We start from the raw sequence: 27,857 nt of genomic DNA, 5'->3' as shown, positions 1-27,857 counted from the left end.
GGGGCTTGCAGTTTTGTTAGAGCAGTGCATGCAGGGTTTTATGCACATGCAAAAATAAACATATATTCAGGGGTTCATCAAAAGAGCAAGGACAATAAAAATTCATAAATCAATTTTTGAATACAGATAATGTCCATGAGACTACACAATGATAGCTTAGAAGAGCACTTTTTTTAAAAAAGGGAAAGAACCGATATTGGGAGTGAGTATTCACTGTTCCTTCTGTTTGGTTCTTGCCACAAGGCTATAACTGATTTCACAATTGTGTTCATGTTCTAAAACAGCTTTAAGCCTTTTCACTGTGGCATGCACTAACCGGATTGTGTTAAAAAATGAGTCAAATGTTAGTTTAAGCTACTTCATACCACTAAGCCAGGCATCCCCGAACTGCGGCCCTCCAGATGTTTTGGCCTACAACTCCCATGATCCCTAGCTAACAAGACCAGTGGTCAGGGAAGATGGGAATTGTAGTCCAAAACATCTGGAGGGCTGAAGTTTGGGGATGCCTGCACTAAGCAGTAATTAGTCCATCTCCCTACGGGCTTCCTCACTGCTCCTCTGACTAGTTCTGCAACGTCTCAGGGTAGAGCCCATCCCAGCTCTTCCACTTGAGATCCTTTTGATGAAGCCCAGGGCTTCATGCATGTAAAACATGTGGCTGCTCTGTTAAATCTATCTGAGGTGTTTAGAATAATAAATATTTATTTACTGGGCAAATAAGTTGCATGTTTCCTCAGAAGCCCCATTAGCTTCAATGGAACATGCTCCCAGGTAAGTTCTTACAGGATTGCAGCCTGAGGACTGCAGGAAGGGATGCTTGCAAGCTCTTGGTTGCGGGATGCTACCAGCATTCGGGGAGGGTTTTTGCTTACGCTCAGCTGCTTTGCAGCACTCGCTTCCCAAAGCAACCCCATTTTCAGTATCTGCCAGCGTGTTACTCATTAAGCACGTGTGTGTGGGGGTGTTTTGTAGGATTCTGCTACGGCGTGAAAGGATTTGCTGTTTTCTGGTGTCCTGTACCACTGAGCTTCAAAAATAAAGCCCCTGTGAAATGGATTTTTACGGTTTTTTGCAATGAGTAAAAAGTTTTCTTTTTATTGTAACAATGCAAGTTCAGCCTTGGATACAGGGTTTTACCACAAGCTCTCTGCTCCACAGTCTCTTCCCCCCCTCCCCCCACTAAACTAGAGCCCCTATCCATGGGGCAGGTGGGGTGGGGTAAGCAGGTGACAGAAAATGCAGAAAGAGGACTGTCAAGTTGCTTGTGAGATGAGCCGCCAGGGCCCAAGCTTCCACTTAAATAGAGAAATGAAAAGGGAATTGAGATCCACGACCACAAAAGAGAAAAGAGAGAGAGAGAGAGAAAGAAAAAGAAGAAAGAAAGATGTCACAATATCCCAAGGGGAGGGGGTGAGGAGTGCCTTCATTGGTCTTGGCCTGTACGGAAGGGGTGAGCCTCCTCACTTTCCTTGTGCTCCGCATACTGCACAGAGAGGAACCCAGCTGAAACCTTGTGCTTCCAAATGTGATGTGCCGGGGATAAGCTGGCAAAAACTCTCTGTCAGGGTCAGGTGAGTGAGCTTCCCTGCAGAACACCTTCAATACAGGTAATCTGTGCATTGGGATGGGGACAGACCTCTCTGTAGCAAGCTCCTGGTGGATGCAGGATCGGGGCTGTGGCCCCTCTTGCCCTCTTAAGGCTGCAAGGGACTCTGGGCTTACTGTCCCCCTCTAAATTTGGTTCAAAGAGCCCAATGGAGCTCCGGCAGCAAACGGCCAACGATTCCTTGGTGTGTTCAAAGAGCAAGCTTCCTGATAACAGGAAAGGATCGGCCCATCCAGTCGTCGTTCTCCGGCAAAGCCGGAGGGAAGGAGAACATCATCACAACTCCTTCTGTTGCTCCTTCCAATGCTCTCAAACCGTGGTGACAGACAGCAGTGGGTTGTAAACCCTGCGCCCGTCTGCTGAGCGAGTGCCATGTGCCAGCATCTCTTGGATGGTTATCCAGTTGTCCAGGATGCGCCGGCTCCGTTTCTTCATGGTTTTGCGGTGACTCAGGGCCAGGATGTTGACCTCGCCAGACACTCCCCGGGCTTCGCTGCCTTCTCGCTCCCTCAAGCAGTCCAGCCGGCTCTGCATCATGAACTCGCGGCGCTTCCGCTGCTCCCGGGCGCGGATCAGGTGCTGCTTCCGCTCCTCCTTGCTCCAGTACCGCCCCATCTTCATCTCACTGACGGCGTCGTCGTCCGTCGTCATGCCGCTGCGCTCCTCGCGGATCTTCATGGCCCTGGCTTTGAGCAGCCGGTCCCTCACTGGCCTCTTGGCCACATAGCGCGTGCCATCGCTGCGCACCTTCACTTTCCACTCCATGCGGGGCTCTCCTTTGCCCCCCAGAGAGTCCTTGCATATGCTGGCCAGGCTCATTGGGCTGATAGGAGTGGGCGGCTCCTCCCGCTGCCGCCGCCCCAAGTAGGGGCTGCCTTCCCCGGCTGCCTTGGGGCTGCGCCGCACCCGCTCTTCACGCCGGAATTTGGGCTGGGGCGGCGAAGGCGGGGCAGTCCGGTTGAGGTTGGGGGGCTCTGCCAGGTGGCGAAGGGGGCTCTCCAGCAAGGGGGTGCTTCGGCAACTCTCCCCGGTGTTGTAGGCACTGGTGCTGTCCTTATCGGAGCGTTCTGGCAGCTCGGTGATGTCGGACAACTCGTGTTTCTTCGGTTCCCCTTCCAAGGTATACAGCCCTTCCTCCTCCAGCAGCCAGGCCTTCATGCAGCGCTCGCGCAGCTGCTGCATCTTCTGGGCTCGCAGGATGTTGCGGCACTTGAACTCCAGGTGGCGGAGCTCCTCCTCCAGAAGGGCCACCTCGTTGCGGTTGACGTCCAGCGCAGCGCTCACCAGGCCCGGCTCGTTGCCGTTCTCCAGGTGGCACTTTAGCTCCAGCAGCTCGCGGTAGCGCTCGTACTCTTCGTCAGTGAGCCCCGGCATCATGTCGGTGCCCACGGCGCTGGGTGGCTCCCCTGCCAGCAGAGAGTCCATACTGTAGTGGAAGTCGCGCGGCTGCAGGCTAGGCCCAAATTTGCGCAGGGTTCCCGGGGTGTTGGCAGCGCTGGGTGCTTCGTCTCCCAGGAGGTCATGCTCAGAGCTCTCCTCGTTGCGAGTGCTTTCATCAGTGCGGCCAACACCACTGTCCAGCTCCTGGCTGTTGGTCAGAGGAGTGGCCGGGTCTCCAGGAGGCTTTTCTTGTAAGGGTTCGTTCTATGGAGAAGGAAGGAGAGGGCACCGTTCAGAGAAAAAAGAATGAACACCACCTTATGCCAGGCATCTAGCCCAGAATTTCCTACATGACACCTTTGTGTGACTCATAGACAGACCCCTGATGGGCAAGGAAGCTTCTACAGGCGCAAGGTTTTGAACTGGGCAAAAACTGAGAGCCCAGCTGCACTTCAAGATTAACACCCATGTAAGCTGAAAAGACAGGCACTTCTAAACTCCCTTTAAGGTAAAAGGACCCCTGACCATTAGGTCCAGTCGTGACCGACTCTGGGGTTGCGCGCTCATCTCGCATTATTGGCCGAGGGAGCTGGCGTACAGCTTCCAGGTCATGTGGCCAGCATGACAAAGCCGCTTCTGGCAAACCAGAGCAGCACATGGAAACGCCGTTTACCTTCCCGCTGTAGCGGTTCCTATTTATCTACTTGCATTTTGACGTGCTTTCAAGCTGCTAGGTTGGCAGGAGCTGGGACCGAGCAACGGGAGCTCACCCCGTCACAGGGATTTGAACCGCCGACCTTCTGATCAGCAAGCCCTAGGCTCAGTGGTTTAACCACAGTGCCACCTGGGTCCCCTAAACTCCCTTTATCAACCTGTAAATGGCTACAGAAAGGTAGGGAGAGAGTCATCCTCTTATTGTGCATCTCAACCAATCACTCAAAGCCTATTGCTTCCCAGGTGTGAACAAAAATAATAGCAGCATTTCCCCCTTCAGCGGCTTACTTGAGTGCAGGCATCAGAAGACTTGGGGTTTATAAAAGCTGCATTGTTTTCCACTAGTGCAATTATTGCAGGGGATGGAGTCAAGTACAAAATGCTGCCTGTGTGTGAAGCCCATTCCCTCCTGCACTCTAATATACCTTATTATACACAGCAGGGATCCTAATCCTAACCTAATCAAGTATTTGTGAATCAGGGAAAGGGCAGCCTTTCATTGAAGTCATTGCTAAACAACCTGGAGTTAGAAATTGTTGCTAGCCTACTGCAGTCCATCCAGCAACATGCAGGTAGATCTTGACCTATAAGCGTAAGCTGAGACATAGAGAAACGGAAGTGAGTAACTCAAGTGCATAATAAACAGAGATCTGTTGCTGCTCAGAGAAGGGAGCAGGGAGATTACCAAATTACCAAACCAAGTGAAAGTACAGGTTTCTACGGTACCTTCCTGCCAAGTGGAAGCAAAGGTGTCGCCTCATATTGCAAACCGTTGAAATGAAAGTTTGGCAGCAAATCTAGCCACCCCCATGACCATTCCAGGTTGAGTCAGCTAGGATTTGCAGCAGTCAGGGCTGTAGCTCCATGGTATACTTTGCGTCTGACGGGCAGCTTCCCCATAGCAATCGTGAACTAGGTGGACCAAAGGTCTGACTCGGCCGAGAGCAGCTTCCCCATCGGTTGAAAGTGAGCGTTTAATGCACATGAGAAGTGCTTCTCTAGACGTTCTATCTGTACATGATCCAGCCATAAGTCACTCCCTATCAGGTAATACAATGTACCCCAGTTGCTGCTTCTTGTGTCTCAAAATCCTGCAACACATACAATGTCCCACTGTGGGGGTGGGGAACTGCAGGCCTAGAAGCTAAATCTGGTGCTCCAGGCCTCCTCTCTATTCTCCCCTTGGGACTCTCCTCAGGCCACACCTGGGATGCCCTCCTCTCTGGCCCTGCTCTCAACCCTCCTTTAGTGCTTTTTCCAGGCTGGAAAATCTCTGAGTGATGATGATGCCTCTTGCCTGCCTGGATGGAGGTTGGGGAGTTTTGTGCGGGATGTATAGAAACCTTTGGCTTTCATGGTTTTGGAGTGTAGCCTTCTGTATAAAGATGAAAGTCTCACCCATTGCTCCATCTGTTTTTGCCTCTGGTCCCCAGAAAGTTACCCAGGAGAGAACTCTTGGTTCTCCACCCCAACTACTTTTCAGAGCATACTGCTGACTTACCCGCCACTTCCCCTTCTAGACCACCTACCTGCTGGTCTGGTGGAGAAAGGAGCCGCCGGGCCTTTGTTCCGGCTTCATGTTCAGAGCCAAAGTCATCCAGGAAATCCTCGCGGTCACTGTCCTTCCAACGCTTGGACAACTGGAAGAGTGAAGAGAATTAACAGTGAACATGGCTGGGAATTCCACTGCCTCGCCCGGGGCTGGAGACTTGGTTACCCTCCAGATGTTGTTGAATACCCATCAGCCACAGCCAGCAGGGCCAATGGTCAGGGATGATGGGAGATGTAGTCCAGCAACCCACGGAGGGCCGCAGGTTCCCTATCCCTGGCCTGGCTTCAATGAGCCCCAACCAAGTGTCCTTGCATCAAATTCACACACTATGAACTTTTTCTTTCCAAAACAAGTGCAATAGGTCAGTAAGGGGGTAAAATCAAATGTGTTTTTACGAAGCGTGTTTTTTTGGGGGGTAACTCTGGAATCATTGAGATCCACGTTCAAATCCTTGGGCTAGCCCCCCCCCCCCGGCTCTCAGCCTAACCTACCATCCAGAGTTGTTGCAATTGCAAAATGGAGGCAGGTGGGGGGAAAGAGTCATATACATATATTGCTGTGAGCTCCTTGGTGGAAGTAACACCAGATTTAGGGCGGTGCGGGCGGTTCCGTCCCACAGAGCGCTGAGCCAAGGGGGCACAAAATTGAGAAGATATACAGTGGTACTTTAGGTTACAGACGCTTCAGGTTACAGACTCCGCTAACCCAGAAATAGTACCTCAGGTTAAGAACTTTACTTCAGGGTGAGAACAGAAATCGCATGGCGGCGGCATAGCGGCAGCAGGAGGCTCCATTAGCTAAAGTGGTACCTCAGGTTAAGAACAGTTTTAGGTTAAGAACGGACCTCCAGAAAGCATTAAGTTCTTAACCCGAGGTACCACTGTCCTCTGGTTTCTCTTCAAATCATATAAATTGAGAAGTTCTCTAACTGAGAAGAGTGATCTGGGACTGCCAAATTCAGGGCACCATAGCACCAAAGATGACCAAAGTCTGTCCCTGTGGAAAGACTGGATAAAAATATAAATGAAGGGTGGAATTAAATGTAACGGCAAGTGTCTCATTTCAACGGCACAAGGATTTCTGCTTGCACTGTGGGAAACGATCCCTTTCTCCCCTCAAGCCCCCCTGAATCTGTTCTAGGAGTTCCCCCAACCCTTTGGAGGAGATTTGGGGAGGGGTGTGCACAGGGGTGGGATGAGAATGGGGGGAGCCCTGCTGTAGAAGCAGAAATCCCTGCCCTGATGGGACGTGGCAGATGGATACCATCCAAAATGTCTAGGGGGGGGGAATGGGCAGGGGGCGAAAGATGGCCGTTGAAACTATCTTCCCCCCACTAATTCACCAGGCTAACAAACAAGGTTCGGGATCCTATGTGTTTGCCTTGCAACATGTTGCTCCATCCTCAGTTTGAAGTTTTAAATATTTGAGTAATACAAAGTAAATGAGACATAAAGGGAGCCCACCATCTTTCACCAGGGCAGGGGCTTGGAGGGCTTATGGAAACCGACTTGCTGAGGAGGGGCTGCTGCTACTGGATAAATGTCAATCCACCCCTCTCCTGGCTCACAGCCAAAGCACCTGGCTGTTTGAAATCAGACATGACTTGAGTGTTCTGTAGCCATCCATTTTTGCCTGCTAGAGGAGAGCAGCTGCTCCCAATATATATATTCCAGTATTATTACCTGGGTTGCCTCTGTCCTTAATCCGACTCCGCCTACTTGCTTTATGCTTTAATATATTTTTTTTAAAAAAAAACATAATTATGTTTGGAATTGGCACATGATCAGTTTGCCACAGTTTTCAATGCATATCTCCACAGAATTGCCAACATGGACCAGCACATAAGTACACTATTACCATATAAATCGGTACAAAAATGAATCTTGATTTGATCACACCAGGATTATTTTGTGCTGTGATTTAAAACCAATGTGCAGTTGTAAAAGGGAGAAAGCAACGAAAGCCACAGCCAACTGTGGACATACAGGCATGTGACCCACGTCCAGATTGTGTGTGTGTGTGTGTGTGTGTGTGTGTGAAAAGAAGTTTCTTTCTTACATGACAGGTTTCAACAGCTGAGGTTTGATCCACCACCCTCCCCCCCCCCCCATCCTCTGACTCCATTCACCTTCTGCTTCGCCATGCATCTAAAGGCCTCTTACCTCAGTCTCAGGCCTAGCCAGCAGCAGAGAAATATTTGTCCGCTCCTCCTGGGTGAGAATTGCTACAGCCTCCTCCCGGTTTTGTACCTCCATGCCATTTATCTAGGATTGGAGGAAATGTATAGAAGGGCAAGTTTAAATTTGTGCATTAAATTATCCTTCTTAACACCCACAACAGTCGCCCACAGGATTCACTTCACCTGGATTATGCGATCTCCTTCCCGGATTCGCCCATCCTTGGCAGCAATGCTGTTAGGATTTACCTGGCGTAAGAAAAATTAAGTGAGTGTCAGGAGGTGAACTTAAGTGTGCTGTTTCCTAGTTTCTTTTCCAGCCTGCTAAGAACCTGCTAATCTTTGAATGCTGAACAGAGAACCCAGGACCCCTGTCCGTCCTCGTAACTGTAGCACACACCAGACCTAAAATCCCTTCCCTTAGATGCGAGCTTGAACTTGATTCTGCCCTGTTCTCTTACACCCCAAGACCTGGAAGAAGTACATACATAAGGCCTGTTCCCTCCATCAATGCAGCATAGGATTTGGAACAGTATGGGAAATAACTCTCCATCTAATGCTAGTTGATCTCCAGAATTTGCTCTTTTCTAAAGGGCTGTCTTGCCAGTTGTACACCGGCATAGCAAGGATACACTTGTTCAAATCCCTCACTGTTCCATGAAGCTCATTGGGTGGTCTTGAGCCAGTCATACCCTCTCTCAGCCCAATCACCAGATAGGATTGTTGTCAGGGTAAAAAGAGGGGTGGGTGGGTGCTAGAATAAAAATGCAATCCCTAAACGATTTAGAGTTAAGTGTCGCAAATTCCATGCCTGCTTTAAAAAATTATTCACAATTGCACCAACAGATAACAGAAACAGTTCCATTAATTACTGAACAGCTCCTTGCCAGGACACACTGATAATTTTAGGGAGCAGTTGATGAAAATGTCTTAAGCTGACATCTTCAGCTAGGCAGGGTTCTCCAGAATGGCACAGTCTATCTCTGGCTTTCTGTGATGATAACTTGGTGCATCGTGTTTTCCCTGCCTCCAACTCTTTTCACAATAGCTATAAATTCAATAGTGCTTTGAGCCCAGAGCACCAAAGATGCCCCCTGCGATACTCCCCCCACAGCAGCCCCTAATGTTCCTTGCGCATATGCAGCTAACACCACACTTACAAGGGCCAATGGCTTGTAGTAAATTAAGATCATACTATGTGGTGGCGTGGTAGCACTCCTGGTTCTATTCAAAAGCATGCTCCTGGAACCTTGACTTTGGGGGCAAAGTAGAGGCAATGCTGAATGTATGAGTGCAATGAACATGCGCAGCTGTTAAAATGTAAAGCTGATGCACGGGCCCCTGAGCAGCACCCAGAAACAGAGTTCAACCTGTGGCCCTCCAGACTCCAACTCCCATCAGTTCCAGCCAGCACCGCCAATAAACAGGAGGCAAGCAAGGTTCCCTATCCTTGGTTTAACTCAATCCCAAAGAAATCTCCCTCCCTCCCCCCTCTCTCTCACACACTTATTTTTTTTCTGCAGCAGCAATGAAGCCTGGAGCTCCTTGCTCTCCACGGCTTCATAAAGCTTGACAGCAGCTTCCTGCCACCACTTGCCTGCCTCCTCTGCCTCCCCAGGCCACACATCGCACCCCACCAAGAGTTGCCCCCTCCCCCACCTCTCCAACGTAGATGCCTACATCGTCCTCATCATCGGTTCGGTAACAAACCATCAGGCCCAGCTTGTCCCGGTGACTGGATTTGTACAACTCCACCTCCTGTGGGATAGAGAAAGCACCAGGCAAAGTCAGACATGGTTGCAAGCCCTGAGCCAAGGCAGGAGAAGAAGGTTTGTTTTCACAGACCTTCTCAAGAACATTTTAATGCTTCATTCAGTCAGCCCAGGTACAAATTCATAGCTAAACCGTCCCTTTAGTTTCTCTGAATCGGCCCTACTTGACTTTCCCATCCTTTCCTAGGTTTGCAGTCAAAGATAAATAGTGCCCAAATCTTCTACAGGGGTCATTGTTACCATTATCTTAATTTATATCCTGCTTGGTAGTTGAGCGAAAGTGGAACCATCTGTAACCACCTTAGGATCAGTTCACACCTGCATGTTCATCATTAATGTCAAGAATAAATGTGTGAACGATGCCCATCATAGATCAAGCTTATTCCAAGAAAGAATGTGGGTGCAGCCCCTATATGAGCAAAACCCTTAAGGATAAGGAGAACAAGTGGGGCCGACGACAAACTTTTGCAGGGTCTTCTCCCTCCAGAGAAGAAGTGCTCCTGTTCAGGATTCCAACCAGCCATTTCCCCCAAGCAGGGCATTCCATTTCCTCCCCTGATTCTGTTTTTCTTTTCAGAAACAGTTATTACTGTGCTTACTGAGCATGCACAGTCCTCTTTGGGCTATGGGCTGTGGAATTGCCTCCTTGGAATTGATTTTCTAAACTTATTTGTACTTTTAACAAATTTTCAGAATCTCCTGATTATGCTGAGGCCCCCTGTTGTTTTTCACTGGTCCCCTTTTGGTTACAATGCTGGTGGCACTCAGGAGACTGTACTACAGCTCTTTCCTCACTCCAAGCTGCCTCTCGACAACATAGGACTGAACTCACAGCAAGTGGTTATTAAATGGAAGCAAATGCTCATGTGGACCTGACCTAAGAGAAGAAGAAGAAGAAGAGTTTGTTTGGATTTGATATCCTGCTTTATCACTACCCGAAGGAGTCTCAAAGCGGCTGACAATCTCCTTTTCCCTTCCTCCCCCACAACAGACACCCTGTGAGGTGAGTGGGGCTGAGAGACTTCAGAGAAGTGTGACTAGCCCAAGGTCACCCAGCAGCTGCATGTGGAGGAGCGGAGACGCGAACCCGGTTCCCCAGATTAGGAGTCTACCGCTCTTAACCACTACACCACACAGGGATGAAATAGGGCTCACTGGAGATATGAAGCAATGAGAAGCAAACAAGCAGAGCACAGGCCACCCAAGTGTTTTCCACAGTGGCACCAGTCTCCTCACTGGAAGGCTATATGTAGTGGAAAATATCTGCTCTGGGATTTGGGGGGGCCCTTGAGCGAGGCAACTTTGGGGTTAGCCTGGAGGAAGTGAGATTTGCCAGCTAAAACCTCTTCTATGCAAAGTTGAGAATGGCAGTCTCTAGGGTGGCAGGCTGTTTGCCAGCCTTGGCATCCTTGCCAATGCCCAACCTTGCAGCTCTGTGCAGCCAGCCTGAGACTGAATGTCTTGTACAAACACAGCACCGCATTAAATAACTGAGCGATGTGCTGCCATTTAATGGTACCCAGAATGGTCCACTCAACATGGTTTGCCTCACTCTGCCTAATGGGCAGGGGGCCAGGCCCTGCTTCCTGATCTGTGGATATAAACCCAGAGACTGCCTCTTCCAGCTTCATCACATTCTCACCTCATATTCCAGCTCCTCTGCCCGCTCAGTCTCTGGGGCACCTCCTTCCATGAATTCCACAGGGTCATAATATTCGTGCCCAATTGAGGGGCTGTGAACAAGGAAAGGCATAAAGCAGTTAGGTGAAGCATCCATTTGCCACTCAGGACCACCGTTACTCTTAGAAAACTCCCAGAGCAAGGTCATGCAAACTAGATGTGAAAACTTGATCCTGGGGCCTTGAAGCATGAGGTTTGGTGGCCGTGGTTAACTGAGGGATGAGGGAATTTCATTTGTACATGCATGTCCTTTTTATCCAGGCTGCATCATATAGGAAAAGTGAACTCAAGAAGCCAAGAGCAGCTGCGATGGCTCCACAGCCCTGATGCTGGGAAAACAGACTCATCATCTGAGAGTGAACAGGGTTGCCAGGTGATAAAGAAAATGGACTGGCCTGCTCTTGTGAATACATTTACGGGCGTTCAGGTGTTGTTGTTGTTGTTAATACCCCACCTATCTGGCTGGGTTTTCCCAGGCACTCTAGGCTGCTTACAGCATATATAAAACATAGTAAAATATCAAACATTAAAAACTTCCCAATACAGGGCTGCCTTCAGATGTCTTCTAAAAGTTATGTATTTCCTTGACATCTGAAGGGAGGGCATTCCACGGGGAGGGCACCACTACTGAGAAGGCCTTATGACTGGTTTGCTGTAACTTCACTTCTTGCAGTGAGGGAACCAGCAGAAGACCCTCGGAGGAGGACCTCAGTGTCCAGGCTGAACTATGGGGGGTGGAGATGCTCCTTCAGGTATACGGGGTCAAGGCCATTTAAGGGTTTAAAGGTCAGCACCAACACTTTGAACTGTGCTTGGAAATGTACTAGGAGCCAGTGAAGATCCTTTAGGACTGGTGTTATATGGTTCTGGCGGCCACTTCCAGTCACCAGTCTTGCTGCCATATTCTGGATTAGTTGTAGTTTTTGAGTCACCTTCAAAGGTAGCCCCATGTAGAGCGCAGTGCAGTTGTCCAAGTGGGGAAGAACCAAGACATTTACCACTCTGTCAAGACAGTCTGCAGGCAGGTAGGGTCTCAGCCAGCGTACCAGATGGAGCTGGTAAGCAGCTGCCCTGGACACAGAATTGACCTGCGCCTCCACGGACAGTTCTGAGTCCAAAATGACTCCCAGGCTGCGCACTTGGTCCTTCAGGGGCACAGTTACCCCATTCAGGACCAGGGAGTCCTCCGCACCTGCCCACCCCGTCCCCCCAAAACAGTACTTCTGTTTGTTAGGATTCAACCTCAATCTGTTAGTCGCCATGCATCCTCCAACTGCCTCCAGACATTCATACAAGACATTCACTGCGTTCACTGGTTCCAATTTATAAGTTAGGTAGAGCTGGGTGTCATCCACATACTGGTGAACACCTGGCCCAAACCCCCTGATGATCTCTTCCAGCAGCTTCATATAGATATTGAAAAACATGGAGGAGAGGAGAGAGCTGTGTTTATCTCAGTGCTGCTAAGTTCTGCGTATTGAGCTGCTTTAAAATACACAACTATGGAGACTAGTTTAAAAACTGGCACCTCTAAAAGGACAGAGTAGTAGGAAGGGACCATGGGGCTATAACTGATTGAAGGGCATGGAGAGCAAATGCAATGGGGAAGGTTTTTCTTGGGGGAGCACTCACAGATCAGGCAGCCCATAAGGTTCCAAAGTCACAGCTGGGGGGCTTGGGGGATGCATCCTGCCTAGCCCCAGTAGGTGTTCAAAGGTGATGTCTGTCTGCGTTCCACTGTCCACCAATGTTGTGGGGTCCCCCTGGGGGGCAGCTCCTTCGCTGGCACCACCCCGGCTGCGGGGGCTGCGCCGCAACACCTGGATGACCAGAGGCTCTTTGGAGCACCGCAGGGCTTCAAGGGTTTGCTCCTGTGAGAGGCGCGACAACTCCCGGCCATTGACCTATAGAGGAAAGGAGGAAACAGACAGACAGACCGACAAGACAGACCTTGTAGGTCCAAAGTCTGGTGCTTCTTTTCACCAGTCCACTGAGAACTCCAACCCGCCCCCTCAGATAACATTATTCCTGGGGGATGTGTAAGAGATGCACTCATTTGGGTTCTGCATCTGCTCAAGGTTTTGCTTCGCTGCCTTTTCTTCAAGAAATCTGAGCATTCAAAAAGCACCCTCACCATCCTATCTGCCATGTGTAACCTGCAGCTCAATCCTCCGCCACTGACCACACTGTAACAAACAATCCCTCCTGCAGGGAAGGCCTCCACATCTCCCCACATCCCATCCTGGCAATGCTTGCTTAGAGCTGATTCTCCTCCTCCTCCTCCCTCTTCCATCTATAATGCAGTTTCAGTCTTTCACACACCCATTCAGACCAGGTTTGCCCAAGACAGTTTGCTGCTTGAAGACCAGGCAGCATGTCCCCATTCAACCCACAGAAGCCAACAGTGGAAAGTTTTTTTTCAAAAGTGCAAACAGGAGGGCATCCTCTGCTGCATAGAACTTAGGGGGTGAAGGACAGGCTACATCAGACACAGGCAACCTTGGCTCTCCAGATGTTTTGGAACTACAACTCCCATGATCCCTAGCTAACAGGGCCCAGTGGTCAGGGATCATGGGAGTTGTAGTTCCAAAACATCTGGAGAGCCAAGGTTGCCTATGCCTGGGCTACAAGGCTGGCGCTCACACACAGCTCCATCCTCCAACAGAAGAGAAGGGCAGGTCCCGCTGATATTGCTGCCCTGCATATATACCCAAACGTCTGTTGCTGGGGGCACCTGCTTCATTCTAATGGTAAGAATGGCACAAACACGAGTTCCCTTCTCCCAGCTGACGGTAGCGTTACCACCTTTCAACATGGCAAATTATTGGTGGTCCAGCCATTCAGTTAGTGGGATAAAACAAGTAGAATGTCAAGGGGCTTACTGCAAACATGCTGTGATAAAGAGATTCTAGCAACAAGTACTTTAATTATTTTAAATATAAGGATAAAAGAAATGCCTTGTGGCCTTCATAACTCCTCATTATTCTACAATACAATTTCAGTTTTCAAACTGAGCGTTACAAAGTAGTGCAGTGCACTGGGGGTGCTTGAAAACACACACACACTCTCTCTCTCATTCTCTCTCTCTCTCAGAGAGAGAGAGAGAGAGAGAGAGATATCGTGCAGTTTGAGACACACACACCCATTTCAGAGAACCAGAGAATTGTAGAGTTGGAAGGTACCCTGGAGGGTCATCTAATCCAACCCCCTGCAATGCAGGAATCTCAACCAAAGCATCCCTGACAGATGGCCACCCAACCTCTGCTTAAAAATCTCCAAGAGAGGAGACTCCACAACCTCCTGAGGGAGTCTGCTTTACTGCCAAACTGCTGGTGTTTAGTCGGGATCTCCTTGTAACTTGAAGCCATTGGTGACCAGTCACCTGTCATTCACGTAAAATATACCGGTACTGTACTTTGGTTGTCTATCAGGATTTTGTTTCCCATGCATAATTACTATCAGGGCTACTAACAGACTTTGGGGGACCCTTGGCATAGTACTGGAATGCCCACTACGCATCAGGGCAGGTACTGTATAGTCCTACCTGGATGACAGATCTATAGGCATTACATTTCGGGTTACTTAAATGGTGGGCAGCCACCAGGGATGAGAGCCAGTGGCCAACCTGGCTGACTGCTGGCATAAGCAAAAAAAATAAAAAAAAATCCTTCAGTAGCACCTTAAAGACCAACTAAGTTTTTATTTTGGTATGAGCTTTCGTGTGCATGCACACTTCTTCAGATACACTTGAAACAGAAGTCAGTCCCTTATGTATATACAGAGGGTGGGGGGGCGGGAATGGGTGATGGGCTGGTGGGAGTGGTAAACCTGTAGATGGCTGTTAACGACTGCTGATGACTGCAATTGGTCCTGCGGGGGGAAAGCAAGGGCTTTTTCATTATGCATGATTAAGAAAGCTTGATCATGCATAATGAGATAAGAATCCAATGTCTTTGTTCATCCCAGGTGGCTCCATGGTTTTAAGCTTGGTAATGAGTTCCAATTCAGCAACTTCTCTTTCCTTTTGTTGGCATAAGGACTGATTACCAGCAAAGACACACACGAAATGAATGAATTCCTTCTTGGGAGTTCCCAATAATTCTGGAGAGAACCACCAAAAACAAGGGCACCCCAGGGATATTATGAACCAGCTGTACTGATCTTAAGTCACACTATTTATCTGTCTAACTCTTCCACCGAGAAGCTCAGTGCAGCTTATAGAAAGCTACAGTATTTCATTTTGTCCTCACACCACAACCCTCTGAGGTAGGCCTAGTTCTCACTGAAATGGAAAATCTGTGTGAAATGGAAAATCTGTGTGAGTTACACCACAACCTCTTATGACCGCAGCTGGGGACTCATTTGAGTGAATACTCTTTCAGCAAAAAAAACAACAACCATTTTTGCACATAAAAATCTTGCAGAGAAAGGGTTCAATTAGAACTCCATCAACGCACTTCTATTCCCTGTGATACAAATTGCACACTCCAAATCCTATACTTAAAACGACAACTATTTTGTTTGCCTACTGAGTGTCTCATTCACACACTTCTCATGGCCAGTTTTAAACTTGAATAATTTTTGTCTACCATGCAGCTGTTAAGGGCACAGGGGTGCTTCCAGAAAAGGTTCCTCTGTCTTCTGACAGACCTACTCCTCATGCCTAGGACTGCCAACTTCTCTTCTGGCAAGGTTCCTCTGTCAACTCTCACCTCAGGGGTTCCAGAGGGATAGCCCTGTAAGCAGTGTCAGAAATCCCCCAGGCGCCAGGTGTGCTTTGCTACTGGCACAGGTCCAATTGCACCATGTGGAGAGATCTCTGGATGCCAGGTTGGTGGCTGACATCTCCACCTGACTGGCCTCTCCAGCTTTCTTAAGCAGGTAAGCAGAAGAGCATATTTATTGCATTTATATTTGACCTTTTTCTCCAATATGAGTACATGGCTCACCCCCCTCCTTGGTTAAACCCTACATCGACCCTGCGAGGAAGGTTAAGAGGCTGTGACTGGCCCAAAGTCACCCAGTGAGCTTCATGACTAAGTGGGGATTTGAACCCTGATCTCCCAGGTCTTCGTCCGACACACTAACCACTACTCCAAACTGGCTTCCTGGGTACTTCTGCTATGGAGCAGACATATAAATTAGGTAGGTAGGTAGGTAAATAAATAAATAAATAAATAAATAAATAAATAAATAAATAAATAAATAAATACTGTATGGAGAAAGCAAAATGTCTCTTACAGAAGGATTTGAAATATCTTCCTTGAAGCTTGAATTTGTTTTATTCTGGATTGCTTTATTTGATATTTTAATTTGTTGCAAAGCACTTTGATATTTTTCTCTTTAAAATATAAAGCTGTATATAAACAAAATGAATAATAATAATAATAATAAATTTCATTGAAAAAAGATGGTGCCTAAACATTCTGTTGTGGCAACCATAACCTTTGTTTAACATGCCATTTGGAGATTACGGTAGCTTATACTGTATATCTGAGTTTCTAACACTATCTGTAAGTCTGTGGCAGCAAAAGCAACCTCAAGATTGTTGTAACAGGAGTGACCCTCGCTTACTCAATATGAGTTTACCCACCTAAGGAATTACATATTTTGTCCTGCCACACCTCCTCCCTGAACACTTTGGGCCATTTAAAGGTACCCATTTTTCTATTCTGATACCAAACCAGGCCTAAAACCTAGTGAGGACCAAGAACCAAGTGCTGAGATAAAAAACATGGCAAGGAAATTCTGCCACAAAATCTGGCTGGAAGCCTAGTTGGAGCCAAACCGCAGGCCAGCTTGGGGAAAACCTGCTCCTTTGTTTACCAACAACTGGTATTCAGAAGGACAGAAACATAGGAAGCTGCCCTATACCAAGTCAGACCAGTCAGTATTGTCTGCACTGACAGGAAGCATCTCTCCAGGGCCATTCCCAGCCCTATTTGCAGGGATTGAACCCGAGATTTGTACCACTGATGTGGCTCTTTCATGGAGCTTCTGTTTAGCAATCACAGTGGACAATTCCTGATACAGCACTTGTGTACACCACTTACAGAGTTTTAGGATTAGACGGTCTATAAATCTTTGCAGATAAATCAATCCATCCTCCATGAATTTGTTTCAAGCCATCTGAGGCCTGGCCAGTATGTACAAAGTAATAATAAGGTAAGAATAAGAAATGGAGGCAGTGAGAGATTTTACTTTCTTGGGCTCCTTGATCACTGCAGATGGTGACAGCAGTCACGAAATTAAAAGACGCCTGCTTCTTGGGAGAAAAGCAATGACAAACCTAGACAGCATCTTCAAAAGCAGAGACATCACCTTGCCGACAAAGGTCCGTATAGTTAAAGCTATGGTTTTCCCAGTAGTGATGTATGGAAGTGAGAGCTGGACCATAAAGAAGGCTGATCGCCAAAGGATTGATGCTTTTGAATTATGGTGCTGGAGGAGACTCTCGAGAGTCCCATGGACTGCAAGAAGATCAAACCTATCCATTCTGAAGGAAATCAGCCCTGACTGCTCACTGGAAGGACAGATCCTGAAGCTGAGGCTCCAATACTTTGGCCACCTCATGAGAAGAGAAGAATCCTTGGAAAAGACCCTGATGTTGGGAAAGATTGAGGGCACTAGGAGAAGGGGACGACAGAGGATGAGATGGTTGGACAGTGTTCTCGAAGCTACGAACATGAGTTTGACCAAACTGCGGGAGGCAGTGCAAGACAGGAGTGCCTGGCGTGCTATGGTCCATGGGGTCACGAAGAGTCGGACACGACTAAACGACTAAACAACAACAACAACAAAGAAAAAGGTAGCAAAATCCTGAAGTGGGAGAATGACTTGTACCAATGTAAATGATTTCAAGCGCACACCAAAATTTCAAAGACTCCCCTCTAAGAAATTCCCTACAAATAGAAAACTAATTGAGGCAGGAGCAGACTGGGACACAATTCTTCTCCCTGATGTGCTGCAGGGAATAGGCGAGAGGGTGGGAAGTATTCTACCCGCAGTGGAGGGAATATGGAAAAAAGGACACACACGACACACACACAGTTTGAAATGATACAGTCTCTACACTGGGGAGCTGGGTATGTTTAGCCTGGAGAAGAGAAGATTAAGGGGTGATATGATAGCCATGTTCAAATATATAAAAGGATGTCATATAGAGGAGGGAGAAAGATTGTTTTCTGCTGCCCCAGAGAAGCGGACACGGAGCAATGGATTCAAACTACAAGAAAGAAGATTCCACCTAAACATTAAGAAGAACTTCCTGACAGTAAGAGCTGTTCGGCAGTGGAATTTGCTACCAAGGAGTGTGGTGGAGTCTCCTTCTTTGGAGGTCTTTAAGCAGAGGCTTGACAGCCATATGTCAGGAATGCTTTGATGGTGTTTCCTGCTTGGCAGGGGGGTTGGACTGGATGGCCCTTGTGGTCTCTTCCAACTCTATGATTCTATGATTGCCAATGTGGTGCCCTCCAGATGCTGATGTGCTCCAAACTGCCACCACCCTCTGCCAGCATAGCCAGAGGCCAGGGATTGTGGGAGGGTGCAGTACAACAGTATCTGGAGGGCACCGTTTTGGCTACCCCTGCTCTGCTCCGTGACCTCAGGGCTCCATCACCTAGGGTGGCCAGATGGAAGAGAGGAGAAGAACGATCCTGCACCTTTATATAGAATGAAAGATGGAAGTCATACCTCTTCTGCATATCTATTAAAGGTGCAGCAGGAGGAACTCTGAGTTCCCTGGCATCTGTCCACCCTATAGGATACCGTAGGTGTGTGCACAGGGAGGGCCTTTTTGAAGGCTGAAACTGCTGGTTTACACAACTGCTTTGTTCCAGGACTTGCAATGAGGCAACGGGGCCCTAATCTTTCCAGGGGTTAGTGACTGTCAGCCTCATGAGCATGTAAACAAATTGGAGTCTGTTTCAGGGATGTTGTCACAGGATAACTGATCATGTAAAAAAGCCATTACAGCAGTGGCAGTAAAATAAGATAAGGGACTTGCTTACACATTCAGAGATTGCTTCAGAGGTTGTCACGGGGTTATTATTATCCCCGGAGGCAGAAGTCTCTGTTTACACATAGACAAAGAATGCCAGGGAGCATTTTGGACTTGAATCCCTGCTATCTTGGACTGCTCAGTTAAATTTTGTCTGCGGAGAACTCTATACTCTGTTCAGCGTTTGCATGTCTGGTAGAAGAGATTCCAGGGCCCTTGACTTTATCAAGGGCTCTATCCTTGCCTTTAACCTCACTTCAGTTGCTGATTTGCCCCCAATTATAGAAGCAAGTTAGAGGCCAAAACAAAGTAGAGGGTTGCTATCCCAGGTTAGCTGATTATATAGCTAAGCCCAAGTACTTCAGCTCATAGAATACAGTAATTGTGGCAATAGCATGAGCAACCGTAAGGCTATGGCATAGTGGATCACCATGCTTTTAGATATTCTTGCCAGCTTTTTGAATTTCTTGAACTGTGCCTAAGTTCTTAACGGCAGCAAGATAAGAAGAAATTCAGTCAGTGTATCAGGTCTAAGCATTTCTGTCTAAAGCTTAGGAAATGTTTCACCTGCTGAATTTCTGATACATAATTAAAGACCCAAAGAAAAAAACCACCCTTGTAGTGTGATTTGCCTCAGCACAAGCAAATACCCAAGACATCCCTGATGCTCTCAAGTATCAGTACGTAAAGATCATGAAATGTTCCACTACCCCTCATTCAAACATTTATTCAATCTCTATTTTATCACTCCTCTTTTCCAGATGGGAACCTGAAGGGGAAATAAAGTCATTCAGGTTGTCCCCGGATAGGTAGTATCTGATGCTGGCTGTCAAACTCTTACCTCTACCATAATCCAAACTCTAGCAGTTTGTGGTCCATTTTGTCTCGCCAAAGGTCCATGACAACACGCCCCGTTTCCTGTATGCTGCACAATGCTCTCTCATGCACGTGACTCAACAGACTGTCGTTATTGTGGGAACCTACACAACCACCACTTCATTATGCGTCATGGGTTGAGGCATCTGTAGGTGCGTCATTGTACAGTGTGTACCCTCATACAATGCGCAGAGCAGTTTTGTGTATTGCGTTGCCTTTTGCTGCACAGCCTTGTGTGCGTCTCCCTCTCTTTCTCCATCACTGCAGCTGCAGTTGCCATGGAAACTAGAGTGATTGATACAGGCATCTGCAGCTGGGGAGAAGGAAAATATGGGGAAAGGGGATCAAAAGCCGAACAAATCTCCTCCCCACTCCCTCTCCTCAAAGTCAAGGGTATCATTAATTCCCATTTCCTCTTCCACTATGAAATATGGGGGGGGGGGAAGCAACCAGGATGGATTGCCTCTTCAAATGGAGGGTCACCCCCCAGAACTGGAGAGGGAGAGCTGTGGGCCGGAGTGGAAAATAACTGAGAAGGGGGTGGGGCAGGAGCAGTAAAGTGATGATGAGGAATCCAAAGGGCGGAGAAATGAGGCTGCATGTTTAAAAGCTTGGAACGAAGACCCTAGACTGGTGATTTGGGGAGGGGCTCTGCCTCAAGAAGACCCTGCAGGAATTTATAACAAATGCTAATCACATTCCTGCAGGCAGGTCTGGAATGAGATCCAGCCTCAGGCCTTCAGCAGATGGTTCTCACAGCTTCCCTTTGTGTGTTTCTTTTCTTCTTCATCTTTCCCAAACTGCCTTTCCAGCAACTCTCCACGCCTCTCCCCCTCCCTCCAGATCCCGGCTCTATAAGCCTCCTGGAGAGCCTTTTCTCTAATGTATTCTCTGAAGCCTTGGGCGCTGCTTATATTTTATGATTCCTCCTAGCTCTGACCAAAAGCTCCCCCATTCCCCTTTCTGCAAGAATCTCTGGCTACTGACCAGCGTTAGAATGCGCAGCCTTGTCCCACTGCAGCAGAGAGCGTGCAAGCGAGGGGGGGCGGCGAAAAGGTGTTACAATTTTTTGTGTGAAATGTGGTTAGGTCTGGAGTGTAGAAATGTAACCCTGTATTGTGAGTAGTACCTATGAAATCTCAGGAATCATAGCAGTTTTGACTTTGTAGACATATGGCATTGTTTGCATGTGTAACTACTATTGGTGTGTGTGTGTGTGTGTGTGTGTGTTTTGTGTGTGTTATATTTAGATCTCTGTTTTTGTCTGGTCTTGGTGTGTGGGTGTCCATCCAGAAAGTGTCTGCAAAGGAACTGTCTGGAAAAGTAATTATTTGGTGCGAGCAATGTGTGTATGTGTACACACACAGAGACACACAGAAGAGATTAGCCAATATTGCAAGAGGAACAGTGTTTACACACTTTTATGGTTCTATTTCCATCCCATTGACTTCTGATAAAAGGAGCTATGCCCTATTTTGTCCATTTCTCTTTGTGTCTGGTGCTGATTATGTAACTATTCATATTTAGATAGGGCATATACCGTATTTATGTCACTAGGTTTATATCTCACCTGCTTTGTGTGCATTTCTACAGGTGTGCTTGGTCTTTTGTGTCTAACCTAGTTTGCAGGTGATTTCATTGTTGTCTTTGGTTTTTTTGTATGAGGTGTCCATCCAACTGAGTTTCTCAGAGAACCTATGCACCAGGCATTTCTCTATCACATCTTTTTCTGCAACAACTTCTGAGAAGTTCTCTGTGACATCTCAATAAAGCAGTTAAATACTCTACTCAGCCCATGACATTCTTAAGCCACAAGTACCAATATGGATGCCCTTTGTGGAAAATACATCACCAGCCAGCCTTGTATTTGCAAACATTCCTTTACCAGAGACAGACAACCGTCATACTAGACAGAATTTGTCCTAGTGAGTCTCTTGAAGGCAGAATGATGACAGGAGGCTTATCTGAGTCTTCAAATGGAGCTAAGCTAAGAAACTCAAAAGCAGTGAAGGCAACATCACTCATTGATGCCTGGCATTCAAAAATATACTGACTGAACATTTCACTATCATAGCTAATAACCATTTGCTAGGCCTCTCTTCTAATATCCTGTTTTTAAAGCCTCCTTTTTAAAAAGCCATCGGGGTAGACTTTGGTAACATGGTGCCCCAAATGAGGACAAAGTCTGTACAAAATTTGTTATTTTCACAATACTGTAATTCCTTTTGGTACAGTTGCTTTTAATGGATCTTTTCAGTAGGTACCCATATGATTTTGATATTATTATTATTATTATTATTATTATTATTATTATTATTATTAACCCTCTCAGTTCAGCATCCTGTGTGGCAGAACCTCTGGCACTGCCCCAAATTCAGTGCTGTAAAGCTACCAGGCCATCATCTTGTGGCTATGAATTCCAGAGTTAAGTAAGCTACTGAAGCTCACACATCCTGGATCTGAGGGTGAGAAGCACAAGGAAATTATATTGTGTGCTTTAAAGATGCACAAGGAAGGTAACATAGAACAAAAGTGGATAAAACAGGGTAGCCCTGCTGGCCAGTAGGTAGCCACCATCAACCAATGAGAAATATGGATCCACAGCCCACTCTCACACACCACCAGTGCTTTTTTTCTAGAAAAAAATAGGTGCCAGTACTCACCATGCAGTTGTTACAGTAAGTGCCATACTTCCTAACAAAAACAACAACAACAAAAAGAGATGGCAGTACCCTTGAGCACCCCCTGAAAAAACCACTGATTATAACTAGGGAGTATCAATAAGATCTGAATGAACTAACCAGTAGCCTTCCAGATGTTGTTAGATTACAACTCCCATAATCTCTGGCCATGGGTAATGTTGTCTTGGGCTGATGGGAGTCCAACAACATCTGGCAGGCCACAGGTTCCCCTGTGATGTCCTGAATTGATTGGGAGGAGCCTGAGAAGATCGCAATTCTATTTCATCAACCCCTGGAATGCCGATGGAAACCAGAAGTCAGTTCTCCTGCTTGTATGTCCATTGGCGGCTCGCCACTTGATTATTCAATGCTTCGTGACTCAGGCAAATATGTGAATTGGCTCCACTGAAAAAGCCGTGTGGTGCTATGAAAGCTCTGTGGCTGCGATACTTGGTTTGCGATTGCTCAGACATGCATGTGAAGTCTTACACTTGATGCTGCTGTTAGCAGGTGATGAACAGGCACTGTGGAATCAACCCAGGCAGGGAGGGACTCAAAACACACCCCTTCACAATGGCCCCACAGATCACTCTTAGCACTTTGACAACAGGTGACCTGTGAAATTGACAGGAACAATTCCCAAATCCCAGGACTCCAAAGTGTAAGAAGCACCTTGCCGGCTGTCAGAGCCCAGGCAACCTGGAAAACCTGGGTTCCAGATCTGTCTTTGACATAAGTAAGTTACTCACTATCCTACAGCCTTTGCCCCTCATTTGTCAAACAGGAACAACAGCCACTTCCCTCACAAAGCAAAGATAGAGTTGTAAAGCATTTACGAATGGTCTCTCTTACACAGTACGGAAAGTAGTAAAAACTGGAAAATGTCACTTGACATTAGAAATTCCTCATAATCGTAAGAATATTTCACAATGAAGTTCTTGGACATATCCCTGGACGTGTTAGTTGGTGATCTTTGGAAGTTACATCTTTAAGTGATAAATTAAGTGTCTGAGAGAAATTGACCCATTAACTATCACATATGCTACTATAGGTAAAGTGTCTTCATTAAGATGAGAATGTGTGAAGCAACCGTTAAAAACCAGGCCATTATTAATTCACAATTTAATACTAATATTGTATTTCAGAACTTATTACTTGGCTCCCCATGAAACTTGTTATTTATTATCTCTGATCACCCACATTTGTCACAGCCAGGAGCAAAAAAACCCCAAAAATAATCCTTCAAGTTTCTAAAATTTGCTTCTTTAAATAAGCAAAAATCTGTCTAGTCAATGCATTCTACTTTTGAGCTTCCTTGATTTCCTGTGCTCTAGATTGAATATGTAAGCAAACTCTAGTAAATGAAGCCATAAGAATATGAATCAGCAAAGGTTCCTGATGGCAGAAATTTGAATCTAGAGTCTCATTTCCAAAATGAATCTTTCAATGCTATTGATAAATTTTAATAACTATGCTTACAGCTTAGCTTGGAATAATTAGCATGCATACCACCAAATAAAACTCAAAACCATTTAAACTGGACAAAATATATACAGAGAGAGATATTATTGTAGCTAGTACTGGAATCACGTGATAAAGGGCAGGATAGGTAGGTAAATAAATGTATCATAGTCACTCTTCAAAGTAACCAAGAGATGAGGCAATGCAAAGCAGAGGAGCAGTAGAAGCCTCAGGTCTCCAGGTCTGTCCCTGCCCCTCCACTTGTTGGAAACTCAGCCTGAAAGGGCTTCTGATGAACTTAGATGAGGTGGGAAACAGCAAGAGCCCCTGTGCAGCTCTCATGTGACAATGCTCAGCCTCTCCCCATTCCTCTTACATAGTGATGCACACTTAGTTTTGTTATAAAGAGACAAAGACAGGAATCCCCTTCATGGATCAATGCCTTGTCGTGGTGAAGGGGCTTGAATAACTCAGAGAAGCTATGAGCTATGCCATGCAGGGCCACCCAAGATGGACATGTCATAGTGGAGAGTTTTGACTAAATGTGATCCACCTGGAGAAGGAACTGGCAAGCCACTTGAGAGTCCCATGGACTGCAAGAAGATCAAACCTATCCATTCTTAAGGAAATCAGCCCTGACTGCTCACTGGAAGGACAGATCCTGAAGCTGAGGCTCCAATACTTTGGCCACCTCATGAGAAGAGAAGAATCCTTGGAAAAGACCCTGATGTTGGGAAAGATGGAGGGCACAAGGAGAAGGGGACGACAGAGGACGAGATGGTTGGACAGTGTTCTCGAAGCTACGAACATGAGTTTGACCAAACTGCAGGAGGCAGTGCAAGACAGGAGTGCCTGGTGTGCTATGGTCCATGGGGTCACGAAGAGTCGGACACGACTAAACGACTAAACAACAACAAAGACAGGAATGACTTCCAGTTATCTCAGTCTGATAATAAGTATGTTTTGGAACCAAAAGCTTTGTTCATAACAATATTGCCCTTCTCTGTAAAACAGGGGTTTTACAGAGTGGTCCTCCAGATATTGTTAAACTCCCATCAGCCCCAGCCACGATGCCCAGCGATCAGGGATTACAGAAGATGTTGTCCAGCAACATCTGGAGAGCCATAGGTTCCTCATCCCTACTTTAAAAGACTATACAGTGGTATCTCAGGTTACAGATGCTTCAGGTTACAGGCTAAGGTTACAGACCCAGAAATAGTACCTCGGGTTAAGAACTTTGCTTCAGGATGAGAACAGAAATCGTGCTCTGGCGACGTGGCAGCAGCGGGAGGCCCCATTAGCTAAAGTGGTGCTTCAGGTTAAGAACAGTTTCAGGTTAAGAACGGACTTCTGGAATGAATTAAGTTCTTAACCAGAGGTACCACTGTAATGAGACCATTAGCTAATCTGACCTTCCCTATTGGAAGGAAATCTGGTTCCCACTATTAAAAACTGAATTGGAATTATGAAAGAACATACACATCCCTTCAAAGTAGACCTTGCACACAGGTAGACTAAATACAAAGACTGCCAGGGCAAAAAGAAGGCGGTTATTTGAGATGGCTCAAAAGAAGAGGAAACTTTGAAGGCAAACACCGTTAAAGCCGTCACCTCCCATTTTCCTTAGTCACAACAGGATCCCCTTTGCTAGATTACTGGTTGCAACGTTCAAGTAACAGCCCAAAGGAAAGGAAGGGGGCTTCCAGAGATGGAGCTTTAGTGTGGGGTGGGGGCTCCTCATGCATGCATTTTCTCCACAATGTCTACACAATGTCTTTGTCATCAAAATGCCAGCTGGTAATTCTCTCCCCACTTTGGTCCAGAAATGTGGAACTTAGAATGAAAACCTGTTCCCCAAAACCCATTTGCAATATCTGAAAGACTCATTTACAATATTACGCTGTTGTCTAGAAGACCCAAACACGCATGCTTTCTCTCTGTGTGTAAATATATGTAATACTGAATATGCAGATATACATGGCATTGCCTATATATAGAAGTAGTTTTGTAGAGGGGTGTCAGGATAGTAGGTGAAGATGTTATGAGCACCTATACAGCATAAACCATAATTTTTGGGTCATTTCTCTCACTACACATGGCAGGCTTATTTGCCACTTGTACACTGCCTGCCTATGAATAAACACCAAGGGAAGAGATTTAAAAAGCAAGCCAAAAAGAAAAGATACTGTCTCTTTACTGTGCAAACAAGAACATGTAAACCTACAGTTATGTCCAAATAGCCAGTACAATGCATACTGGCAAATATACTGATGCCCATTCACACAGAAAGACGGGGAGAGAGAGAGCGCACATCTGGGGGGCACCATGTTGGCTACTCCTGAGCCTAGACACACCACCACCATTCTACCTCAAGCCTTTCTCTTTTGCCCTGAGTCCCAGGGCTTCAACCAACAGATCTTACGGGACCAAGTTGGGGATGCGGGAAGGTGCCTTTGTACCTCTAATCTGGGCGGAGGAGTAGGGTAGGGGGAGACCAGGATGGATGGAATGTATAAATGGGTAGAGAGGGGAGGTGGGGGAGAGAGTGAGCAAAAAAGAAAGATATGAATGAACAGGGGCTGATGCAGACAAAAAGAAGGGAGGGAGTCTGAAAATAGATACCTGAACAGGCAGAGAAAGGGCAGGCGGGTTAAGGAGATGCAGAACCGTACAAGGACTGAGGGATGGAAAGGAGAGTGAGTGGAGATGAATGGATTGGGGGGGGGCTGGGGCTGGTGGTGAATGAATGAATGCCTGCCTCATGTTAGTCTGTCCCATTCCCTCTCAGACCCTTCCCCATCCTTTCCTCCCACTTCAGCTGCCCTTTGCCATTCCTCCCAATTCCTCTTTCTCCTTTCTTCTTCTCTTTCGCAGAAGCCCCCTCCCCATTATTTCAGGCACTGTGTGGCATGGGAAAATGGGGGGGGGCGAGAGTTGGAGAAAGAAGGACCAGTTGCTAGGCAACCTCCCCCTACCTGCTCCCCTCCCCCACTGCAGCATCACCCCCCCTCCAATGCCACAGAACCTCCTCCCCAGAAAATGTGCCCCCACTCCAATAATGCCAGGCCGCCTTCTCTTTCCACAGTGCCCCCTCCCGTCATTCCCCACCCCTTCGCCTCCCTTACATTCAAAGGGCTCATCCTCACGTCCAGGATAGTCACCCCACCCCACCGAACCCCACCACCCAGGAACCCCTGGAAACTCTCGCCAACCTTTCCGAGCCTCCCTTGTCCCCAGACAACCCCCTGGAGCCTCAGCCCCCCTTTATCCCCACAAGTACCACAAACGCACCCATAGGCAACCCCTTATCGCCCCCCTCCCTACCCCATATGCAACCTATCCCATTCCCCTTCACTCCCAGAAGGGCGTGAAGGGGAACCCCAACTCTTCTCTCCCGCCCCCCGCCCCCCCCCCGCGAGGTCCCCCTTACCTGCAGCATGACCCTATATTGTTCCTCAGGCTTCTCCACCACACACATGTTACATCCCATGGCGAGGCCGCGGGAGGGGCGGCACCGAGGGGGGGCTCGCAATTCGGGAGGAGGGTCAGCTCATGGGGATCCTACAGGTGGGGGGCGCGGGGCGCTCGCTCTCCCGGCCCCCCCACCACCCTGGCATAGCCCTGGGCAGGGAGGCTGGGGGTGCCCTCCGGTCGCTGCGCCCCATTCAACCCCCGGGGGGCATGGCGGCGGGGGGCGGGGCGGTGCTGGGAGATCGGCTTGCCCCGCTTCCCTGGGGGTCAGCCGGGGTCCCCTCCCGGAGGAGCAGCGGACGGGGGCGAGCCGCCTGCCGGTCTCTGCCGCGGAGAAACGCGCGCGCTCGTCCGCCGTCTGGTCTGCCTCGCTCCTTTGCTCCGATTACCAGAGGGAGGGGAGGGGGACGCGGCGGCGGCGCCTGATAAATATGGATGACTTCGGGGAGGGGGCGAGGCGAGGGGAGGAGGCGACTCCGAGCCCGCCCG

General features: G+C 47.7%; 1 protein-coding gene across 1 annotated transcript; it reads right to left on the bottom strand.

Annotated features, from left to right (window-relative positions):
• Positions 1 to 1,065: 1,065 nt before the first annotated feature.
• Positions 1,066 to 27,509, bottom strand: PDZD4 (PDZ domain containing 4). The gene is made up of 8 exons (XM_088658440.1): positions 27,328 to 27,509; positions 12,513 to 12,784; positions 10,843 to 10,933; positions 9,088 to 9,186; positions 7,615 to 7,677; positions 7,415 to 7,516; positions 5,230 to 5,340; positions 1,066 to 3,250 (listed from the first exon to the last, which is right to left on the bottom strand). The coding sequence occupies exons 1-8, from the start codon at positions 27,385 to 27,387 to the stop codon at positions 1,916 to 1,918; spliced, it is 2,133 nt and encodes a 710-aa protein (XP_088514566.1). The 5' UTR covers positions 27,388 to 27,509; the 3' UTR covers positions 1,066 to 1,915.
• Positions 27,510 to 27,857: the final 348 nt, after the last annotated feature.

The sequence above is a fragment of the Zootoca vivipara genome, chromosome 15, assembly GCF_965207765.1.
Source record: "Zootoca vivipara chromosome 15, rZooViv2.hap1.1, whole genome shotgun sequence".
NCBI classification, from domain to species: domain Eukaryota; kingdom Metazoa; phylum Chordata; class Lepidosauria; order Squamata; family Lacertidae; genus Zootoca; species Zootoca vivipara.
This window is presented reverse-complemented; position numbering and strand designations above follow the sequence as displayed.